Raw genomic sequence first — 22,365 nt, forward strand, 5'->3', positions numbered from 1 at the left:
TTTTCCCCCGTTTGTTGATTTTTTCTTTCTCCAAGGCTGGGAGGATGGGTCAGGGCAGGCGACAGGTCCTACTTTCAGCCCAGGGAAAGCGACTATCACTGAAGCTGGCTCGGGACCTGTGCAGAGAAGGGAAGGGGTCAGTTAAATGGGAAAAAGTTTTTACCAAAGGGATGTTTTTCTTCCATGCGGTAGATTAGACACAAATACTTATCTTTTGCCAATTGCATACCGCTTTTCGCTGCTTCTGGAGGCATGAGTGGACTCTCCACTGCTCTATCTCTCCCGCTGTGGAAAACGTGTTCCGAATGCCACTGCTTGTCTCGCTGCACTTGCTCCAGCAGATGCGGCCTATGGAGTGCCGGTTCCCACTGGGTCAGATCCGGCAACTCCTCACTGCTTCCAAACCATCTCTCCCTCCCCCTGCTGCTCAGTCTGATTCCTTAACTTTGCTTTTGATTTTAGGGCTCTGAAATTGTCATATATAATTGACTCGCTTGTTTTTTCGGGTGTTTGTTGTAAGAGGGACCACAAGAAGTGTCTGACTACTCCTCCATCTTGGTGCCGCCGCTCAGTAGTATTGTTGTAGGATAAAAAATATCACAAAGTTTAGTAAAGCAAATAGAAAGTTTTATTCAGCATATATTCAAAAAGGCAAAAGTGGGAAGTGGACAAGCATGCTGCCAGAGCCATGTCTGCCTGAGTCCAAGGAAATATTACAGAATAGGCAAGAATGGAAAAGCAGACAAGCATGCTGCTACAGCCATGTCTGTCTAAGTCCAAAGAATGTTAGAGTCATCAGTATATATTAAAATACAAAATGGGCAAAATCATTGAAAGCTTCACCTTTCCAAAGATTGGCTAGAAACTGTAATCCTGCATTTTGAATTGTCTTTCTTAACAATCATTGGTGTGGGTTTCAGTAAGGACAGTCAGGAGGGTCCTCATTGGTCCAACAAATTTTCCATTCACTAAATGCTAATAGAAACAGATAGGAGTGGCAAGTCTTTTGTGTTCTGGCTTATGCGAAAGCTTCCCTAAAAGATGTTTTCCAAGATTATTCTATCTATTGTCCTTATACCTCAGGGCCTTATTGATGTGTCCTTGTGGGCCCAGATCTAATGTCTCTAATATTATTTCCTAAATCAGTATACTTGGCTCCTCTCCTGCCAGTTCCTGGATTATCACATTACAATGTTCTAGAGGCATCTAACTAGTTAAATCTATTTGGGAACCTTTATATATTTCTGCTTCATCACCTGTTCCAAAAGTCTGTCTTTGTATGTTACAACCATGTTACTCAAAGATGCTTCCAACAACAGAAAGGGCAAAGGAAAATGACAAGACCCAGGCAGACCACTAATACAAAGAAAGAATCTTATTCCAAACCAGGGAACCAAGGGAAGCTCTTTATGGAACATTATATCTGCCGTTGGTTGGCCAAAACTGATCAGAATCCAGATTCTGTTCTCTAGCAAGCAACCCACCTACCCATAAACCCTTCTGCAAACCCTGAAGATACTTCCCATATTACAGTTCTCTTGACTGAAACCCAACAGGACAACTTGTTTCCAAGTTCCTTAACTCTGCCTTTGGTTGTTCAGCAAATTGGAATTGTCTATTGTTTAGAATTTTGGGAAGACCTTATCTCAGGACACCTATCTTAGAAACTAGATAACCATGACCTTGACCTGTGGGTGTGCACCAGATAAAAATCCCCTCCCAGTGCAGGGGGTGTGTTGTCTGTTAGGATCTGTTTGCTCTACAATTACCTGCTTCTACGCACTGAGTCCTAGAGTATGTAAGCTTGAGTCCTAGAGTATGTAAGCTAGAAATGTTTTCTCATTCTGCAGAATCCATGTAAAAACTCTTGCCCAGTTTTAAGTAGGTAAAAGTGGAATCTTTTTAGATTTTAGGGGTTGCCAACAGTTAGAATAATTTTTCCTCTTTGCATATATTGTACTGAATTTCTTAGTTCTCAGGTTTGGATCTACAGATTGGCTCTTGATCTCTAGCTTCTGCCTGTGGCTCACTGTTGACCTGACTGACCATTGCACCTAAACTCAGATCTTTGATAACTGGATTCCTATTCTCCTCTCTCTCCTGCTTTACTTGATCCACTTATCTTTGGGTGTTACCCTGAACCCACCTTTCTTCTGTGCCTATCTGTACTTCTGCCTTCTCTTCTGGGCTCAGTTTTCCTGGTCTGAGCTGTTCCTCCTGCCATCCTGACCCACCTCCACCTACAGTCTTGAAGCTCACAGTTTCTACCAGCTATATGGGAAGTGGTTTGTGCTTCTCTGATGGTTCTTTGGTTCTTGTTTCATTTTCCAGCATGGCCTGTGTTTCACACATTTCTGTTCTTTTTTCTTTCCACTTAACCAGTTGCAAGCTATAATTTAATGCTGTCTCAGACCCTCTGCTATGGGCCTTTCTAAGGAATTGACTGTTGGAAGAAAGTTTTGAAGTTAACAATCTTCCTGTAGGCTTGCTATTTTAGTTAGTGGCCCACTAGCTACAACCTCTGATTTTTAAAAATTTAAATATGAATTCTGGTGTTTGCTTAGTAAAGGGACTTTATAATTCTTTCTGGAAGGGGATGAGATAGATAACTATGTTTAGCATAGATGAAAGAGATGGTTAGGCATTACTTCATTCACTTCGTGATCTTTCTCCTCATCTCTTTCGCATTTTGTTCTCTCTCTTTCATTTCATCTCTCTGTGAAGAAAAACTGTTTTCTTTCTGTTGATTTCTGTGTAATCTATGCTAAATGTCTGATTAAAAAACCTGAAAACCCATTGCTATCGAGTGGTTTCTAACTCAAAGCGACCCTATAGGACAGAGTAGAACTGCTCCATAGGGTTTCCTAGGAGCACCTGGTGGATTCAAACTGCTGACCTTTTGGTTAACAGCTGAACTCTTAATCATTATACCACCAGGATTTCCACATGTCTGATTATTAAGCATTAATTATAATGGCCAACATGCCACTGGCACCTTACACAACCAGTAGTAGACTTGACTCTTGTTACAGCTCAACAGGCATTTTGCAGGTTTAAAAAAACACAGTTGCCGTTGAGTCAATTCTGACTCATGGTGACCCTATAGGACAGAGTAGAACTGCCCCATAGAGTTTCCAAGGAGCACCTGGTGGATTCGAACTGCCAACCTTTTGGTTAGCAGCTATGGCTCTTAACCACTACACCACCAGGGTTTCCTTTTGCACGTTAGGAAGTTTAAATGGCAAAAAATATAAGAAAATGTTCAGCCTTACTGGTAGACAAACAAACAGAAGAAGCAAACAATGAGGCTCTACTTTTCACATATTAAAAAGGCAAAAAAAAAACAACTTTTTCTCCCCCCTCCCCAGTGTTGAATAAGTGGAGAAATGAGCACTCCCAAACTGTTGGCCACAGTACAACTGGGTAAACCTTTCTGGGTGGTAATTTGGCTATAATTACATAAAACCTTAATTAGAAATGTACACACTCTGACCCCATGGAAATGTATCCTAAGGAAACCATCCTGATTTTCATACTTATGTATGCATAGATGTACAAGGATATTTATTAGAGCATTGTTTGTAATAGTGAACTGGAAATAACCTAAAGTAATGTTTTTTTTTAATGCACATCCCTTGGTGGCGTAGTGGTTAAGAGCTCGGTTGCTAACCAAAAGGCAGCAGTTTGAATCTACCAGCTGCTCCTTAGAAACACACTATGGGGTGGTTCTACTCTGTCCTATAGGGTAACTATGAGTCGGAATGAACTCGATGGCAATAAGTTGGTTTCTTTTTTTTTGGTAATGCACATCCATATGTGAAACAGTAATCAAATAATGATGTAAATAATTTCCCAAGAATTAAAAAAAAAGCATTGTTAAGGAGAAAAAAAAAAAAAAACAGGCTATCAAGCTATATGAACAGTCAAAACCCATCTTGTTAAAAAAATATTTAAAATGTAATTAATATAGATATTGTATGTATACAGGAGGAAGGCTGGCAAGAGATACACATCAAAATGTTGGAAGGTTTACTTATGGGTGATCAGGGAGAGTGGATTTGATTTTTCTTTTTTTACTTTTCTGTATTTTCCAAATTTTTAACAATAAATATGTAACTTTGCAATCATAAAAAAATTAATGCTATTAAAAATACACCATTGAAATTTTTTAAAGTTAAGTGAAAAGTTATTAATTGGTAAAAACTTAAGGAGATTTGGAGAAATATGTGAAACATGGTATATTTCCTATATGCCTTATTTTTCATTTTCAAATAAAATTTGAGTATATTTTCCACAAATCTACAAAAATAAGAGAATATCCAGAAATGAGATTTGTATCGATCTAAACAAATAAATGCTAAAAAAAAAAAAACCTCAAAAAACAAAACAAACAAATTAAACCCCTGAATATGAAATGAGAAAAGCAGGTGAAAGTAAAAATGCACCTGAAATGAAGAAATCAGCTTGAATTTAAAAAAGAACATGTCCTGAAAACTATTGAACTCTTAGAGCATCAACACAGTAAGAGTATCAGTTTTCCTTCTCCTGCTTGTAAAGTAAGTTTCTCAGCACAGAACAGCTCCACTAGAGGACATTAGGAAATCAAATAACACAGTTTCAAAGCAGAATAGCCCTGTTAATCACCTCATTCAGGGGCTCCTGGATTTTTTTATTTGATGGATTGGTGAGATTTTTAAAAATTAATATTAATTTTTATTAAACTAATACATGCACATAAAGTCAAGTTTAATAAGTCATAACACACAACAGCAGTTGCCCATCCCACACCCCACCAAGCCCTACTCTCCAGGGCAGCCACTTTGAATCTTTTTAGAATTCCTTCTGGTATTTGCTCTTATACTGGTAACTTAGATGTTATCTGTTGCTTTCCTATTGTGGTAGCTGAGTACTTCACTCTCTTATATTCCCCAGGGTTGCCCTATCCACATCTTCTCTATATATAGTCATATCAATTTTTCGTTAAATTATTTAGTGTTTATATTAACATATCCAAGTAAGTATTATTTGTGCCTTAGATTTCCTTTCCTGGACCACTTTTTATTTATACTGGCGTTAATAGGATCTCATTTTTTTCGTCTGCTTAGTTTTCTGTGCCTCTATTAGTCATTCTTTCCAAATATTTCAGTAGAATTTTTCACACAGTTAGTAATCTAACAGGTGTTTTTATTCCTTTCCTTTCATGTCTTGTCCTGTACTGTCCTGTCTTGTTCTGTTCTTTTTTTTTAACCTCCTTTCTAAATTCTTTGTCTTGCTCAGTCTAGGCTGGTTGCTTTCTTGTCCTATTGTGCAACTGTCATCCTGGGCTTTTCTTGGCTTCTTCCATGTGTTGATTCTCAGTTTGCACCACAGCTCTTCCTCTTTCTAGGTTCACTACCTCACTAAATTGGAGCGCATCCTTAAGTAACTTCCAGAGTAAAGGTGCATGTGAGGAGAATTTTTGAGGCCTTTTGTGTCTTTTGGAGCCCTAGTGGTACAGTGGTTAAGAGCTCAGCTGCTAACCAAAAGGCCAGCAGTTCGAATCCACCAGCTGCTCCTTGGAAACCCTTTGGGGCAATTCTACTGTGTTGTATAGGGTCGCTATGAGTCAGAAACGACTAGATGGGGACGGTTTTAGTTTTTTTGGTTTTTGTGTCTTTTAGAATTTGTAAGTTCAGTGCTATTCTTACTCCCAATTATTTTTATGTCATCATTACTCCCATTCCACCCTCTGTCTCCAAGAAGTGTTTAAGATTTTCTCTTTATCCCTGATTTTCTCTTTATCCCTGATGTTATGGTGATGTGCTTTGTTGTATGTCTGTTTTCATCCATTGTGCTGAGCACTTGGCCCCTCCCATCTGGATAATCAAATATTTCAGTTCTGGGAAGTTTTCTCATATGATTTCTTTGATAATTTCTATCCTATGATTTTCTTTTTCTGGAAGACCCATTAGTCAGATGTTGCCTTTCCTGTATTAGTAATTTTAATTTCTTCTGTTTTCTCTCCTTATTCTTTGAAGTTTAGCTCTACTTTCTAGGATATTTCCTCAATGTTATCTTTCAACTCTTGTTAAAATTTCTTATTTTGGTTACTATAGTTTATTAATTTCTAGATTTCTAAAAGCTTGTTTTTATTTTCTGATAGATTCTTTAAATAAAATTGTACTCTCTGGTTTTATGGATGGAATAGTTTCTCATCTCTGAAGGTAGTAATTGAAATTTTCTGTTTCTTCTTGTTTCTTTTTTCTGTTTTTTTCATCTGTCATATTGAAAGTTTCTTTGTATATTATTTTTTTTAATCTTCACATAACTCTATGAGGTAGTGTCTTAGGCTGGTTCTTTAGAGAAGCAAAACCAGTGAAATGTACATATATATTAAAAAAATTTTTTTTTTTTATACACACACACATAGAGAGAGAGAGATTTATATCAACGAAAAGGTTCACATGATTGTAGAGACTGGAAAACCCCAAGTCCATGGGTCAGGTTGGAGGCTTCTCTGGAATCACGTAGCTGCAGGGCTGATGAACTCAAGATCAGCAAGTCAGATGGTAGGCCTCTAGCTCACAGTTTGTGGAGGCTGACGGATCCCAAGATTGGCAGGTAAGCTGCTTGCTCAGATCTCAAGAACTGGAGATCAGATGCAGGATCCAGAGCGAGCAAAAGCCAGTGAGTTTTGTCCACATATATTGGATACAGGCCACACCCCCATGGAAACTCCCTTTCAACTGATGGGTTGCTCATAGCAGATCTCATCATGGAGATGATTACATCATTATATAGCTGTCATACTACATCATAACTGCCAAACCACTGAGAATCATGGCCCAACCAAGTTAACAAATAACCTTAACCATCACACATACCAAAAAAAAAAAAACCAATTGCCGTCGAGTCAATTCTGACTCATAGTGAACGACCCTATAAGACAGGGTAGAACTGCCCCATAGAGTTTCCAGGGAATGCCTGGTGGATTCGAACTGCAAACCCTTTGGTTAGCAGCTGTAGCTCTTAACCACTACGCCACCAGGGTTTCCCTGTCACAGGTAGATACTATTATTATCCTCATTTTATAGTTAGTGAGGCTCAGAGATAATATCATTGTTATATTTTTCTTACCATGGATGTTTGAAAAAGTTAGGGACCACCCAAATCCATAGTCCAGCCTTTGAAAGTTCTTAATCTATTTGGGTTCTCTACTGAATCCTTAAAATCTCTCCTCACCTTCCTATACTTTATACCCCCAGAAACAGCAGTCTTACTGTATTAGGCAGCTCTTTTAGAAAGATCTTTTTGATTTCGATTTGAAAATTTTCCTCCTTCCCTGCATCTTCTCTTGCCATTAGCACTAGTTCTGCCCTGTGGGCCACAGCAATAGACCAAATCTGAATCCCTTCCCATAGGATAGTTCCTCAGATATTTGAAAGGACGTAGTCATGACTCCTTCAAGCCTGTCATTTCTCAGCCTGAAGAGCCCCAGATCCTCTTCTTGTTTTTTGCTCTTTTGTCAAGTTCCAGTTGGCTAATATTTTTAGAATGCTTTGGACCAGCTCCTACCTGTCAGGGTCTCCCTTTAAATGTGATGTCTATAATTTAATACAAGGTCCAGATGTGCTTTGAAAGATTAAGCCTTGAATAGGATGCAATAATCTTTTTAATGCCTCCTGTAGTTGGTTTGGTTCCAACCAGGGAAGTTTCGTGTGCTATATAGCTTCTTTTCCTAGTTGGTGGTAATTTTGATAAGTTTCTCACAAATGATCATTTCTAGGATTTTGGGCTGCTTGCTTCTGTTTATTTACTTTTTTATTAGGGTTATGGTTGTGTTGTACTTCTTGTTGGTTACAGCTTTTATTTCTTAAGATCTCCTTTTCAAGGCCAATTGCATTTGACCTTAGATATTAACCCCAAACAGAAGTGCTAAGGCAATCTGAAAAATGGAAACATCTTGTTACTGTGAAGTACATAAATTAAAAGCTGCCATACATGTATTTGATAAGAAAAATACAACATAAACGAGGGTTTTCTGGGTATCGCGTTAAACACTTTGTACGCGTTATCTTATTTTGCCTTTACAAGAACCTTGTTAGATAAGAACAACGGTTATTTCCATTTTAGAGGTGAGGCAATGAGGTAAATGCCACACAGCTAGAAGGACCCATCCTGTGACACAACCTAGCAATTCCTCAAAGGCCAATACTGCTTTTATCTAGAGGACTGTAGCTCACACTTTATGTTTTATGCTAGTTACAGCTCATATTGTTGGATGGAATTACCTTATAGAATCTACAGAGGTGTATTGCATATTTGTTTTCTTTAACAGAGTATACCAAACATAAAAACTTTTGTTTGATAAGTCAAGGTGATGACACTGAAGCTCTGAACATTAACTTTTGTAGCCCTAGGGGCAGGAACTACATCTCATTCATATTTATATATCCAGTAATAAGCACATCCCAGGCAACCAAATAGTTTCAAATCAGTGCAAGCATGCATATGTGAATGAGTAAATGAGTGAGTGAATGAAGTTATAATACAACAGTGGCCTCAAGATCTATTCAGATTTTAGGGCTGTTTGCCCCTACACCAAAGTCTCCATAGACCACTCAGCTTTATGAGTTTGTATGTTTGCTCCTGATAATTTTTTTTTTCTTTATTGTCAGTGTTCTAATTGGAAGGAAGAGAGAAAAGGGAAGTTGCCTTGACCAGTTCAGGTCATCATGTCCGAGAGAGAGGAACAAACTCATATTTGATCCAAGCAATGACCATCTTCAAGGGCTTTGATCCAAGAAGTGGGGTCCAGTTACAGGGGCATCTAGGGAGTACATTCTTGGTCTGTGTTCAAGTCATTGATCAGGGAAGTCTGTGTGAGCACCAGGGAGACACCAGAAACTGAATTTAGACCCTGTATGAAAGTGGGCTAAAACCTGGGGAGGGAGTCAGTTTGGTCAACATTCCAGGTCAGGGTGTAGCCCTAGACGAAATGAAATGAGGACTAGGACATAAGTAGCCAGATAGAAGGACAGTTATACTGTTAGACATGCTGGGTTGGATTTAGCTCAGAAGGTTTGGCCAGGTTTTCCCACAGGGGAGGTTAAATTCCCTCCAGGACTCTTGACCCCAGGCATGTGAACAGTAGTGGGTTTTTAGATGTTCTCTCACTGGAGTAGAGAAATCCACAACATACTCCAGGAATTTGGTGGGTCTGAGCCTCAGGAGACAAGATCAATGCAGAGTTGGGCAGGGCAAACAGAGAAGGACAAATGACTGGTAGAAGTTCTGTGAGTAGGAGCTTCTTTCCCTTCTTTGAACCTTCTGCTTCTTATCAGGGAACTAGTATCTAAGCTTGTTAGAATTGTGTGTGAAGTAAGAAAAAATAGATGTTGAGTGAAAGAATTTGAGAACTTGGACGAGAGATCTGGATTATGTCCTGGATTTTCAACTTCCTAATTGCCCCAGAAAGCCACATAACAAATTTGAAGCTCACTTTCTTGTTCTGTAAGATGAAGATATTGTTAAAACCAACCTTACCTATTCACAGGGTTGTTATATATTTATATATCCAGGAATAAGCACATTACTGAGAAAATACATGTTGTTTTATAAATTGTAAAATATATTATTATTATTAATATTTGTATCATCATGATATTGATTTAGCTATTCAAGGACTTTCCCCCTTTGTATATCACTTCTGAGTTTTGGATGGTTGAATTTGACAGATAGCTTAATTTTGGATAAATGAGGGTTTTTTATGTGTGTGTCTGTGTGCTTTGAGTGACAGTTTACAAATCAAGTCAGCCTCTCATACAAAAACTTACACACACCTTGCTGTGTAACCCTAGCTGTTCTCCCCACACATTCCTCCTCTCCACCCTATAATCCCCGTGTCCATTCAACCAGCTCTTGTCCCCATCTGCCTTCTCATCTCGCCTCCAGACAGGAGCTGCCCATATAGCCTCATGTGTCTACTTGAGCCAAGAAGCTCACTCCTCATCAGTATCATTTTCTGTCTTATAGTCCAGTCTAATCTCTGTCTGAAGAGTTGGCTTTGGGATGGTTCCAGTCGTTGGGCTAATAGAGGGTTTGGGGGCCATGACCTCTGGGGTCCCTCCAGTCTCGGACCATTAAGTCTGGTCTTTTTACAAGAATTTGAGGTCTGCATTCTACTGTTCTCCCCCCTCAGAGGGCCTCTGTTGTGTCCCCTGTCAGGGATGACATTGGTGGTAGCCAGGCACCATCTAGTTCTTCTGGTCTCGGGCTGATGTAGTCTCTGGTTTATGTGGCACTTTCTGTCTCTTGGGCTAAATGAGGTATTTCTGTGCTTTGATATGAAATGATTGTTATTTGTTGGCACTGAGCACTAATCTAAAAATGACCAGAATGGGGAAAACTTTTCTACTATCCTGAGTCTTACATAGATTTAAAATTGGGGGGAAGGCTGTAATTCATCAAGTGAATGCTTGTCTGTAGAAGCTCTTGGCCTATCAAGTCATGGAACCACTCTCAAATCCTGGAGGTCTTTTGCTGAGCTGGGAATACACCTGCACCATAAAATGTTTCCCAGTGGGTGGCCTGCATAAGCAAGGGCTGGTGAATTTATCCACTTGGCTCCTGGGATGAAGCATTTAGCAACAGCATGGCTTCCCAGTAGCATTTATTGGATCGAGGACCCTGTTTGCTTGTGCTTGTTCTTGCCTCTGCCAACATATGCGACAATAGAAAATGCTTATAGTATGTTCCAATATCATATAGAATATAACCATTGCTTCCTCAAATCAGTTGGTCAAAAGGGACAAATACTACCCAATTATATGTTTATAGATTAAAAAAAGAAAAAGGAGAGAGTTTTGGAGTCAGACAGACCCAGTTCCAGTACCAGCTGGTGGGGTGCATCTTGGATAAGTTAATTAATCTCTCTGTGCTGCAGTTTTCTTATCTGCAAAACTTATCTAACAGGGTTTATATAATGATTAGATTAGATAATAGAGAAATAGTAACCATTGTGAATGTTGGCAGCCCAAACCTGAAAAATGTGTGCTTTTTTTTTTTGCATTTCAGACATAGTTCAGTGACATTAATTACATTAATCATGTTGTGCAACCATGATTTGGTTACTTTTGAAGGAAATTAATCACATTCACACCAAGGTCTAGGCACTAAGATTAAAAGTTGCTTTTTAAGAAGCTTAGGTTCTCGAAATTGGTTTTTAGGCTGAAGAATGAAATACTTTTTAGCAAGAAATTTCAACCTTAGAATGAGAAGGCAGTTTAAACTACTGTGTTTTCTCATGGAAGAAAACCACTGAAGAAGCACCAAAAAGCAAGAGGGGATAGGAGGACAGAGTCCCATGAAGGCACTGGCTTATAGTGGCCTGTAAAGGACTTCCTTTGGACCAAGGCTTGTGCTGAGCGCTTGACTTTCACCACTTTGTTTACCCCTACAACAACACTAGGGATTATTCTGCCTTCTGACAGATGAGAAAGTTGAGACCCAAACAGGTGAGCTGAGGTCATACAGGTGATGAGTGACAACCACTGAGGTTTGTAATCAGGTGTTTCTGACACTAAAACCTATGCCTTTAATCCCTGTGCTGTCGTTTCCTGCTGATGAGCTGAGAAAGCTCAACCTTTCCTAAAACCTCCTTAGCTTTGCAGTCCCTGAGCATGTGTGATTTCTAGAAAGATGCTAAGGACAGAGAGAGCTGTACTGTTTCTCAGACCCAGACTCACAGCTTTCGGCTTTCTTGTGTTTTATGTGCCTTGACACACACCTAAAGGAGTAAGAGACCTTGCCCCAAATCCCATCAGCCCTGCCACCATTGTTGCTGGGAACTCCAGGTCCTGTTCAATGTGACTCGTTACAGCCAATAAACAAGAGAAAAGGAACAGTTTGGGCTCCTGCCTCCAAGGCTCTTCAAGGGTAAGGTTTACAGAGGTTGCTTTTATAGAGCTTACAAGCAGGGAGATCATATGAATTACATCAGCAACATTTTAAATCATGCTGCGCAGGCCCAGTAGGGATTACATATAACTTCGTAGGATGTGTGTTTAGAAAATGACAGTTAAACTCCTCCTAGGGGTGGGAAAATTAACACGTATGAGGCACTTAATGAGCCAAGGTTAACTTTAGGTCTCTTGAACTGGTTTAAGCCAGCTCTCACTGGCTTACTTGCCCTGCCTGAAAGAGAAAATACAAGCTCTGAGGCGTCATCTCTTGCTTGGTTCATGGCCACACTTAAGAGGCATTAGGTGACTGGGATTTTTTCCAGTATCGAAGGCTTCTGCCTTATCATAATTCCAAGAAACAAAACAAAAAAGACCAAGTGGTTTCTTTTGTTTCTGTTAATTCTTTGCTTGCTCTCTTCCATCCAGAAGGAGAGAAAAAAAGGATGTTTGAAGAATCAACCTCAAAGAGACTTGTTTGTGAGCTCGAGGGAAGCAAGGATGTGTCTTTGCCTGGCTCTGGGACATGCAATGTATTTTTTTTTAAATTGAGGCATGATGTACATTCAATGGGATGCATAGATCTTAAGTGTACAGTGGATTAATTCTGACAGATGCATAAACCTGAGTAACCCTTGCCCCATCAAGATATAGAACATTTCCATCACCCCAAAAAGTGCACTTGTGAATCAATATATATTTATTTACTGTTTGGTGGATTTATTGAGTGAAATACTGAAAGACACTTTATTAAGGTGGTGTATTTCCTCTCTGCATATTACATTTGAAGCAAGATTCTGGCAGACTGGGTGGGTGCATCCGGAATGGGGAAGGATCCAGAGACCAGGTCATATAAGGAGCATGTGTCAAAGGAGGTAGTGGAAATGAATGTGACTGGCACTAATATGGCAGTTTCAGGAAAAAATTGGAAATTTGTTCCTTGTCAATCAGAAAGTTTAGCCTATATATATATATATATATATATATAGTGCTTTAAGTGAAAGTTTACAGTTCAAGTTAGTTTCTCATACAAAAATTTATACACACATTGTTATGTGACCCTAGTTGCTCTCCCTGTAATGTGACAGCACACTGCTCCTTTCCACCCTGTTTTTCCCGTGTCCATTCAGCCAGCTTCTGTCCCTCTCTGTCTTCTCATCTCGCCTCCAGGCAGGAGCTGCTCATTTAGTCTCATGTATCTACTTGAGCTAAGAAGCACAGTCTTCACAAGTATCATTGTACATTTTATAGTCCAGTCTAATCTTTGTCTAAAGAGTTGGCTTCTAGAATAGTTTTAGTTTGGGGCTAACAGAGAGTCTGGGGGCCATGTCTTCCAGGGTCCCTCTAGTCTCAGTCAGACCATTAAGTCTGGTCTTTTTACTAGAATTTGAGTTCTGTACCCTACTTTTCTCCCGCTCCATCAAGGACTTTCTGTTGTGTTCCCTGTCTGGGCGGTCATTGGTGATAGCCAGGCACCATCTAGTTCTTCTGGTCTCAGGCTGATGGAGTCTCTGGTTTATGTGGCCCTTTCTGTCTCTTGGGTTCTTATTTTCCTTGTCTTTGATGTTCTTCATTCTCCTTTGCTTCAGCTGGGTTGGGACCAATTAATGTATCTTAAATGCTGCTTCCTAGCTTTTAAGACCCCAAATGTCACTCACCAAAGTGGGATGCAGAACATTTTCTTAATAAATTTTGTTATGCCAATTTACCTAGTTGCCCCCTGAAACCATGGTCCCCAGAGCCCTGCCCTAGCTACTCTGTCCCTTGAAGTGTTTGATTGTATTCAGGAAACTTCTTAGCTTTTGGTTTAGTCCAGTTGTGCTGACTTCCCCTGTATTGTGTGTTGTCCTTCCCTTCACCTAAGGTAATTCATACCTACTATCTACTTAGTGAATACCCCTCTCCCTCCCAGACACAAGGTCATAACTGTCAGAGGATGCTTTCTCCTGTGTTTAAAGCTTTTCTTGAGTTCTTATAATAGTGGTCTCATACAATATTTGTCCTTTTGCGACTGACTAATTTCACTCAGCATAATACCTTCCATATTCATCCATGTTATGAGATGTTTCACAGATTCATCATTGTTATCGTTGCGTAGTATTCCATTATATGAATATACCATAATTTGTTTATCCATTCATCTGTTGATGGGCACCTAGGTTGTTTCCACCTTTGTGCTGTTGTGGACAGTGCTGCAGTGAACATGGGGATGCATATATCTATTTGTACGAGGGCTCTTATTTCTCTAGGGTATATTCCAAGGAGTGGGATTACTGGATCATATGGTACTTCTATTTCTAGCTTTTTAAGGAAGTGCCAAATCGATTTCCAAAGTGGTTGTACCATTTTACATTCCCACCAGCAGTGTGTAAGTGTTTCAGTCTCTCCACAACCTCTCTGACATTTATCATTTTAGTCAAAAATTTTTAAGAGACCATTGTATGAGCCTGGTAAAGACAGTCCAGTATTTCGGGAGAGGATTATTATAGGGTCATTTGGGGGAGTCCTGGGTCTTAGGACAGGTAGCCATGAGCAGGGAGGATGTGGACGAGGAAAAGAGAGAGAATTTTTCCCCTTGCTTTAGTAACTGCATTCTGAATTGGTTCAATTCAGCTCCTGCTGGTTTTTTTCCCATAGTTTTTCTATTCCTTTATCGATTTCTGAATTGATACTGTAAGAGCTCTAAGGTTGTTTATTCAACTCCCAGTCCTCAGAATTATAAATCCTATTGCTTTCAGGCTTCTTGGGTGAAGATGGGGAATGGTGTCATGGAGGCATGGGAGGAGAATGTCTAGAATAAAAAGACAACGGGCTGAAAGTTGGAATTGACTCCACAGCAATAGGTTTGGTTTTTTTTTTCTTGCGGGAGAGGGCTGAAAGTAGAAACATTTGGTTCGATTTTAAACTCAGTTGCTTTCAAGTTATGCAAGTTCCCTTGCTCTTTAGCTTCAACTTTCATAAAAAAAAAAAAAAACCCACTGCCGTTGAGTCGATTCCGACTCATAGCGACCCTATAGGGCAGAGTAGAACTGCCCCGTAGAGTTTCCAAGGAGCACCTGGCAGATTTGAACTGCTAACCTCTTGGTTAACAGCTGTAGCACTTAACCACTATGCCATCATGGTTTCCATAAACCTGCAGAATTGGAGTGTTTGTGTGTATTTTTGTGTGTGTGTCCTAGGGAGGTAATTTGAAGATTAAAAAAAGAAAGAGTGGGCAGAAAATCATTTCCCAAACTGTTGGTGAGACTATCAAAATATAAACTCTCACTAGTATCACTTGCTGCTGTCACAATTCCATTTGTTAAACCTAGTTTAATCTGGAAACTTCCTAGTTTTCAGTAATTTGTCAGTGGGGTCATTAATATGCTGGAGCCTTAACTGAAAACTTTGTCCATGTTTTCTGAAAGGTCACACAGTCCAGAGTCACATGAGACCAGAAAGCAAATCATGTTTGTTAATTGGCTTTAAGTATTGTTAGCTTCAAACGGAAGTTTTGGGGTCTTTGGCTGGTATAATCAAAGGGGCATGTCAAAGGAAAGAGGCTAAATCTTGACTAGACTTCTGAGCAAATGCATACTCTTCTCTTTGCCATGCTCTTTGTAAAAAGGAAAACAAATTCTACTTGTTTGTGGGAGTATGTGTGTATGTAACAGTTTGTTCTAACCCTCCCTACCAAGGCCCTCCTTTGTTGTCTCATTTTAAAGATAGGATAATCTAGCACTCAAGTTTTTATAATATTCTATTTTAGGACTTTAATAGTATTCTTAAAAAAATGGGCTAAGTAGCATTATGCTTTTTCTATTTCACAGGTATGCATAAAAAACCAATTTCCACTCTACATTCTTCTTTGCATTTTGATGGTAGGAAGAATATCTGAGTTTATTCTTGGGTCAAATTACGTGGCAGAAGGAATAAGAAATATTTGTGGTTGCCTTGGAAACTCAGCTTCTAGATATTGCTGATTATGGAAAGGAAGAACAGAGTCTTCAAAATGAGATTTGGAGATGGGGCAATTTGGGGACCAAGTAATAGACCAGCAGAAGGCCCTGGGAAGAGGGAATGGGAGGAGGTAGAAGATCTTTGCCAAAATACAGATTCTTAGTCCATATTTTTTCCTTTTGACTGTTTCTGATTACTCTATCCTGCCTTCCTGAGGGAGGAATGTAGTGGGATACTTTATATAACTAAGTGATTCTCTTTTCAGCTTTTTTTTGATGTGGGAAAGTTCAGGGTAGCAAACACTACTTTCCAAATTGCCCATAAAACAAGATATCAAAAGTAAGAGACACTGAAGCCAGGAGATCCAACTTCTTGCATTCCTGGATCTTTCTTGGAACAGTCCTACGTGTGATGTCTAAAGATGTAGCACTAGCTCTCGTATTCATGAGTTCCTTAGAATCAGGGCTTCAAACCGGTTCTGCCTGGTTCAGTCACGGCCAGTGAAGTGAAATTGGAAGCAACTCATATTTGGGTGAACTGGAATGGTAACCAGAACAGAAAAATTTACTGGTCAAAGCCCTGGAATTGGAGACTCAGAGGAAGTATAGTGAGCCCTCTTAGGAGCCTGATGTGGGAGATTGGATTATCGGCAGGACTGTGGAGAGCCACACACATTCAGAGTGACCTAGTCAGTCACCATCTTTGAGTGGGGCAGTGCTATTTTGTGTCTCTGCCGAAAATCCAAAGGGCAAGAGATTTGTTTGCTATGCAATGTGTATGCTGCCCTTGCTTTCTAAGAACAAAATTAAGTTTCTAGCAGGGCTTCCTACCTATAATGTTTCCCATTCCAGTTGTTGTCCAGGTTCACACATATGTTAAAAAATTAAGTTGCTTTTGGTTTTGCTTCATTGGCCATGCGTGAACCAGGCAGAACTGGTTCGAAGCCCTGCTTAGAATACATGGACTTTATTGTTGTTGTTCAGTGCTGTTGAGTTGGTTCTGACTCATAGTGATCATATGTACAACAAAACTTAACACTGCCTGGTCCTGCACCATCCTCATCATTGTTGTGTGTGGGCCCATTGCTGCAGTCACTGTGTCAGTCCACCTCACTGAGGATCTTCCTCTTTTTCACTGACCCTCTACAGTACCAAGCATGATATCCTTCTGCAAGGGCAGGTCCATCCTGATAACATGTTAGAAGAACCTGGGATGAATTCTCGCCATTCTTGCTTCTAAGGAGCATTCTGGCTGTACTTCTTCCAACACAGATTTGTTCTTTATTCTGGCAGTCCATAGTATATTCAGTATTCTTCAACACCATAATTTGAAGGCATCAATTCTTCTTTGGTCTTGCTTATTCACTGTCCAGCTTTCGCATGCATATGAGGCAATTGAAAACACTGTGGCTTGGGTCAGGTACACCTTAGTCCTTAAAGTGACATCTTTGATTTTTAACACTTTAAAGAGGTCTTTTGCAGCAGATTTGCCCAATGCAAATACGTCGTTTGATTTCTTGACTGCTGCTTCCATAGGCATTGATCGTGGATCCAAGTAAAATTAAATCCTAGACAAATTCAGTCTTTTCTCCGTTCATCATGTTGTTGCTTATTGGTCCATTTGTGAGGATTTTGTTTTATGTTGAGGGGTAATCCATACTGAAGGCTATAGTTCTTGATCTTCGAAGATCAGTCAGTGCTTTAAGTCCCCTTCAGTTTCAACAAGCGAGGTTGTGTTATCTGCATATCTCAGGTTGTTAATGACTCTTCCTCTGATCTTAATGCCCTGTTCTTCACATAGTTTAGCTTCTCGGATTATGTGCTCGGCATATAGGTTGAGTAAGTATGATGGAAGGCAACAACCCTGACGCACACCTTTCCTGAGATGTTCTTTTTGACAATGCATGTAACTCCATTCCTCTTCAATTTGTCATTCCTGGCATAGTAGGCCATACGACTGTCCAATTCAGAGGGGCCAGTACCAGTCCATCAGCTCACTAATGCCTAGGATATCGATGTTTATGCATTCTACTTCATTTTTGACAATTTCCAGTTTTCTTAGATTCATACTTTGTACAATTCACATTGCAATTACTAATGGATGTTTGCAGCTGTTTCTTCTCATTTTGAGTTGTGCTGCGTCAGCAAATGAAGATCCTGAAAACTTGACTCCATCCACATCATTAAGCTTGACTCTACTTTGAGGAGGCATCTCTTCCCCAATTGTGTTTTGAGTACCTTTCAGCCTAAGGAGCTCATCTTCCAGCAAATAAGACAGTGTTCCACTGATATTCATAAAGTTTTCACTGGCTAATTTTTTTTTCAGAAGTGGACTGACAAGTCCTTCTTCCTAGTGTGTTTCAGTCTGGAAGCTCAGCTGAGACTTGTGCACCACGGCTGACCCTGCCAGTATTTGAAATACTGGTAGTGTAGTTTCCAGTATCACAGCAACATGTAAGCCACCACAGTACAACAAACTGACAGATGCGTGGGGACTTTATGGGGCCACTAAAACTGTCTTATGTGGCTTGCTGCCAGCATTTCCAGCATTAATTCTCACTGGCATCTCTTTGCAATAGACAGTCTCAGAGACATGGCGCTTCTAAGGGGACACTGGTATCTCATGTAGAGAATGGGGCTAACTAGAGGGTGTGAAGGCTTGGGGAAAAGACACTGGCTTTGTTCCCCATTCTTCCCAAGACCTTGGTGGACCCAGAAAATTGTAATTCTAGAGGCAGATAGCTATGTGGCCCTCTGAGTTGCATACTGCATTTGTTTTGCTCTTCCCCCAGGCAATATTTGATGCACACACAGAGTACTCAGGGTCTGTTGGAAAGCACCCCTAGCACTCATTACTACTTCCCCTGGAGTCAGTGAACTATGGAGAAGGAGGAGAGAGAATTATCTGTTGGGGAGGAAGTAAAGCTGGAGGCTGGGAATGGGGGCAGGATTCAACATTAGGGTCTGCAAGACAGAAGTTGTTTCACTCCTGGGGATATCACTATCTCATTCCAGCAGGCCAAGACAGTGATAGGGGTATGTTGCAAGGTTTCTTCATTTCCTAGGGCTTCTGTAACAAAATACCAGAAGTTGGTGGCTTTGAAGAACAGAAATGTATTTTCTCAGAGCTCGGAATGCAGAAGTCTGAATTCTAGGCGTCAGCTCTAGGAGGAAGGTCCTTCTTTGTCTCAGCTTCTAGTAAAACCCACCACTGCTAGCTGCCAGCAATTCTTGATGTTCCTGGGCCTATAGATACATCTGCCTCCATCATCACATCGCCTCTTCTTGTGTATCTGTCTGGGTCTATACTTCCCTTTATAAGGCACCACTCAGAAGACATTAGGTTTATGATCCTTCTTACTTTGGTGTGGCTTCTTTAATATAATGAAAGAAAAACCCTATTTCTAAACAGGATCACATTCACATGTACAGGAGTTAAGACTTGAATATATATATATATATATATATATATATATATATATATATATATATATATATATATATATATATATATTTCTCCTTCAATTCAATCCATAACACAGGGAGTTTAAGCCCAGAGGTGTGTGTGTATGAGGCATAAGGTGACAAGGGCTGGGTTGGGTTACCTGAGATAAAGGGGGCTAACAAAACACAGGTAGCAGGCTCTGTAGCTGCGTATCAGGACCTAATGAAGTGGGAACACCTTTGTTGAGGATACAGCAGCAGTTAATGTGACCCAATAGCCACAGTGGAAGTTACCCTTTTCATTACTCTGCCATTCTCCAAACTCAGCTCCTTTCTGACTCTGTTACTATCTGTCAGCATCTCCTGCTGCCAGGCTGGACAAATCCCCATTGCTACAACTTGTATTCAAGTGGGTCTCTTGTTCCAGGCCAACTTCAAGGCCACTGATCTCCGAAATAAGGAGCTAGAGCAGAGTGGTCGAGCATTCAGAGGAACCTGCCTTTCAGTCCTTCTTCTCCATCTTACTAGCTATATGAGCTTAGGTAGGTAACTTCGCTTCTCTGAGTGTCAGTTTTCTCACCTAGAAAGTGGGTTTATATTAGTACTTAATTACAGCTTTGCTATGAGGATTAAAAGAGATAATTCACGCCCAACAGTAGTTGCTAGAACAACCTATTGTGGCCATGATCATAAGATCAAAGGACATGAAGGTCAGCCACAAACCCAACCTAGCAATTTATGAGGCAGGAACCACACGGGGCAACTGTTCTCAGATGGCTTTGTAAACTGGCCAGAACTTGATGGGAGGAAGTGGGGTGCACAGGTGGGGGGAAGATGAGAGAAGAAGGGTTAAATGAGTGTTAGCACATTCTAATAATAAAATTCCAACAATTAAAAACATGGGATTCGGAGAATCAAGATAGGCATGTGTTCAAACTCTGGCTCTGTATTTACTATCTGTGTGACCTCAGTGAGCTACTAAACTTTCTGACCCCAAATTTCCTCAAGTGTAAAATGGGTAATGATATCTACAGTGTTGTAAGGATTTATTAAATTGAATAATGCATGTCAAGTGCTTAGTACAGTGCCTGGTACTCGGCAAGCACACAACACATGGTGATGAGGATGATCAGGAAGATGACATCAGAAGTGTTTCCTGGCGTAGAGTCCTATGGTGCTGCTCTTTTCATCTAAGAAACCGGGGAGGAGATAAGGTGGGTGCTTAATGAAACTGGGTGCTGGTGAAAATAGATTTGTTTATCTGGGGGCCTCATTTCTGAGCCTTTTTAAGTCCCAATCCCTTATGTCTTCCCACTTTCCCACCCAGGATATTGATGCTGCCCTTTGCTCCCAACTCCCAAGAGATGGTTTGTGCCTCTCCTTTCCAGTGATGCCTCCAAATTCCTGTTCTTTCAGTTTACCTTTGCCACAGCTAGGTTTTGGAAAAGCAGCTCATCTCAATAATTCACCCCAAGGTGTGAAGGACTATGCAGCCCCCTTCTACCTGTAAGGGCACCAGAGGGATTTCTTTTTAATTCTCCAAGTTAGACGTTAGTAAGCAAGAAGTAATGAGGAATGGAGGACATTTTGATCCCAAGGACTTCCATATTGCCCTAAAAAAGAGCTTGAAAGACAACTCTGGAGGAGGGGGCAGGATCAGCAAGAGAAGGGGGACTCATGGGGTCCTTAGAAGTCCTACTGCATCCTTCTGTTTTGCCTGAGAAAATGAACCCTGATTCTAGAACCTGAGGCCAATGATTGCTCCCCAAAGAAAGTGGGCAACTCAGGGTTGGTATGATAACCCACCAAGCTAAGCTTGGCCCTAGATTCTGGCTTCCAGCACCCACTGTCAGCAGAAAGAGCTGGCTCCTAAAATACCAAACCTAGTAAGGAAAATAAGAGCAAGTGTTGAAATAATAGGAACCTTCTTATCTACCCTGGACTTTTCTTTCATAAGAAAAAAGATAAACCCTGGAAATTTGGGAAATTTTGAAAAAAAAATTTATTTTTATTTTCAGCACCATTTTCAAATTTAAAAAATCTCTGGTTACATGGGGATTGCACATTTACATGTTTGATTTTTATATATTGATTACAAATGGACTTATTCCTTGTGAACCATAACCATTATCATCATAATCATTTTAGCTTAGGGTTCATATGACAGCTTCTTATACATTATTTGATTTAATTTAATCTTCATAACAACCCTGTCAAGTAGCTATTATCATTAATCCTCATTTTACAGCTAAGGAAACAAAGGCTGAGAAAGTACTTACTCAAGATCCCAGAATTAGTAATCTCTTAGTTTTGTTGTTCAGTTCTGACTCATAACGACCATATAGGGCAGAGTAGAACTGCCCCAGAGGGTTTCCTAGGCTGTAAATCTTTATGGGAGCAGATTGCCATGTCTTGCTCCTGCAAAGCAGCTGGTGGGTTTGAGCCACCAACCTTCAGTTAGCAGTAGAGCACTTAACCACTGAACCACCAGGGAAGGCTCCTTACTGTCATATTAGGGAATTTTAATTAAAGTTTAGAGTTCAGATCAAAGGATGTAATACTCCACTATATACGCAGTATTATCTTCAGTTCAGAACAGTGTATTTTGAGAGGAACATTAAGAAATTGGAAGACATCTAATGGGGAGTAATTAGAGTGATATGAGGTCTGAAATCATTATACGTAAGTAATGGTTAATGGACCTGGGATTATTTAGCCTGGAGAACAGGAGTCTTGAGGATGGGGTTTATGTACTGCTTACCTTTGAGGATTTGAAAAAAATTTTTTTTAAATGAAGAAGTAGACGTATTCTGTTATTTCATAGCTTAGAGCTAGGGTCAATGGCTGGAAGTTAGAATAGAATAAAAATTGGCTCGAGATAAGAGTGTTCTAACAATTACAGATGTCTGACAATGGCCTAGACTACATAGAAATGCACTTCTGTCCCCATCAATAAAGAGGTTACTGCAGAGGTTAATCACCCATCTTTCAGGAATTCTGTAGAAGCAAATTTGCCACTTGGAAGGAGTTGGACTAGGTCAGAG

At 40.1% G+C, this 22,365-nt stretch overlaps 1 protein-coding gene across 14 annotated transcripts in view; it reads left to right on the forward strand.

Annotated features, from left to right (window-relative positions):
* ENTPD1 (ectonucleoside triphosphate diphosphohydrolase 1) overlaps positions 1-22,365 on the forward strand; it is a 221,107-nt gene that overhangs the window by 132,936 nt on the left and 65,806 nt on the right. The window contains exon 1 of one of the 14 annotated variants that reach the window (XM_049854629.1): positions 12,369-12,472. The exons of 11 other annotated variants lie outside the window; for them this stretch is intronic. In XM_049854629.1, coding sequence (XP_049710586.1) covers positions 12,386-12,472 — 87 coding nt within the window. In that variant the 5' untranslated portion in view covers positions 12,369-12,385. Of the gene's footprint in view, positions 1-12,368; positions 12,473-19,401; positions 20,536-22,365 lie in introns of those variants that run through there. 2 more of the 14 variants (XM_049854627.1, XM_049854632.1) reach the window with 2 other exon arrangements.

The sequence above is a fragment of the Elephas maximus genome, chromosome 16, assembly GCF_024166365.1.
Source record: "Elephas maximus indicus isolate mEleMax1 chromosome 16, mEleMax1 primary haplotype, whole genome shotgun sequence".
Taxonomy (NCBI): Eukaryota; Metazoa; Chordata; class Mammalia; order Proboscidea; family Elephantidae; genus Elephas; species Elephas maximus.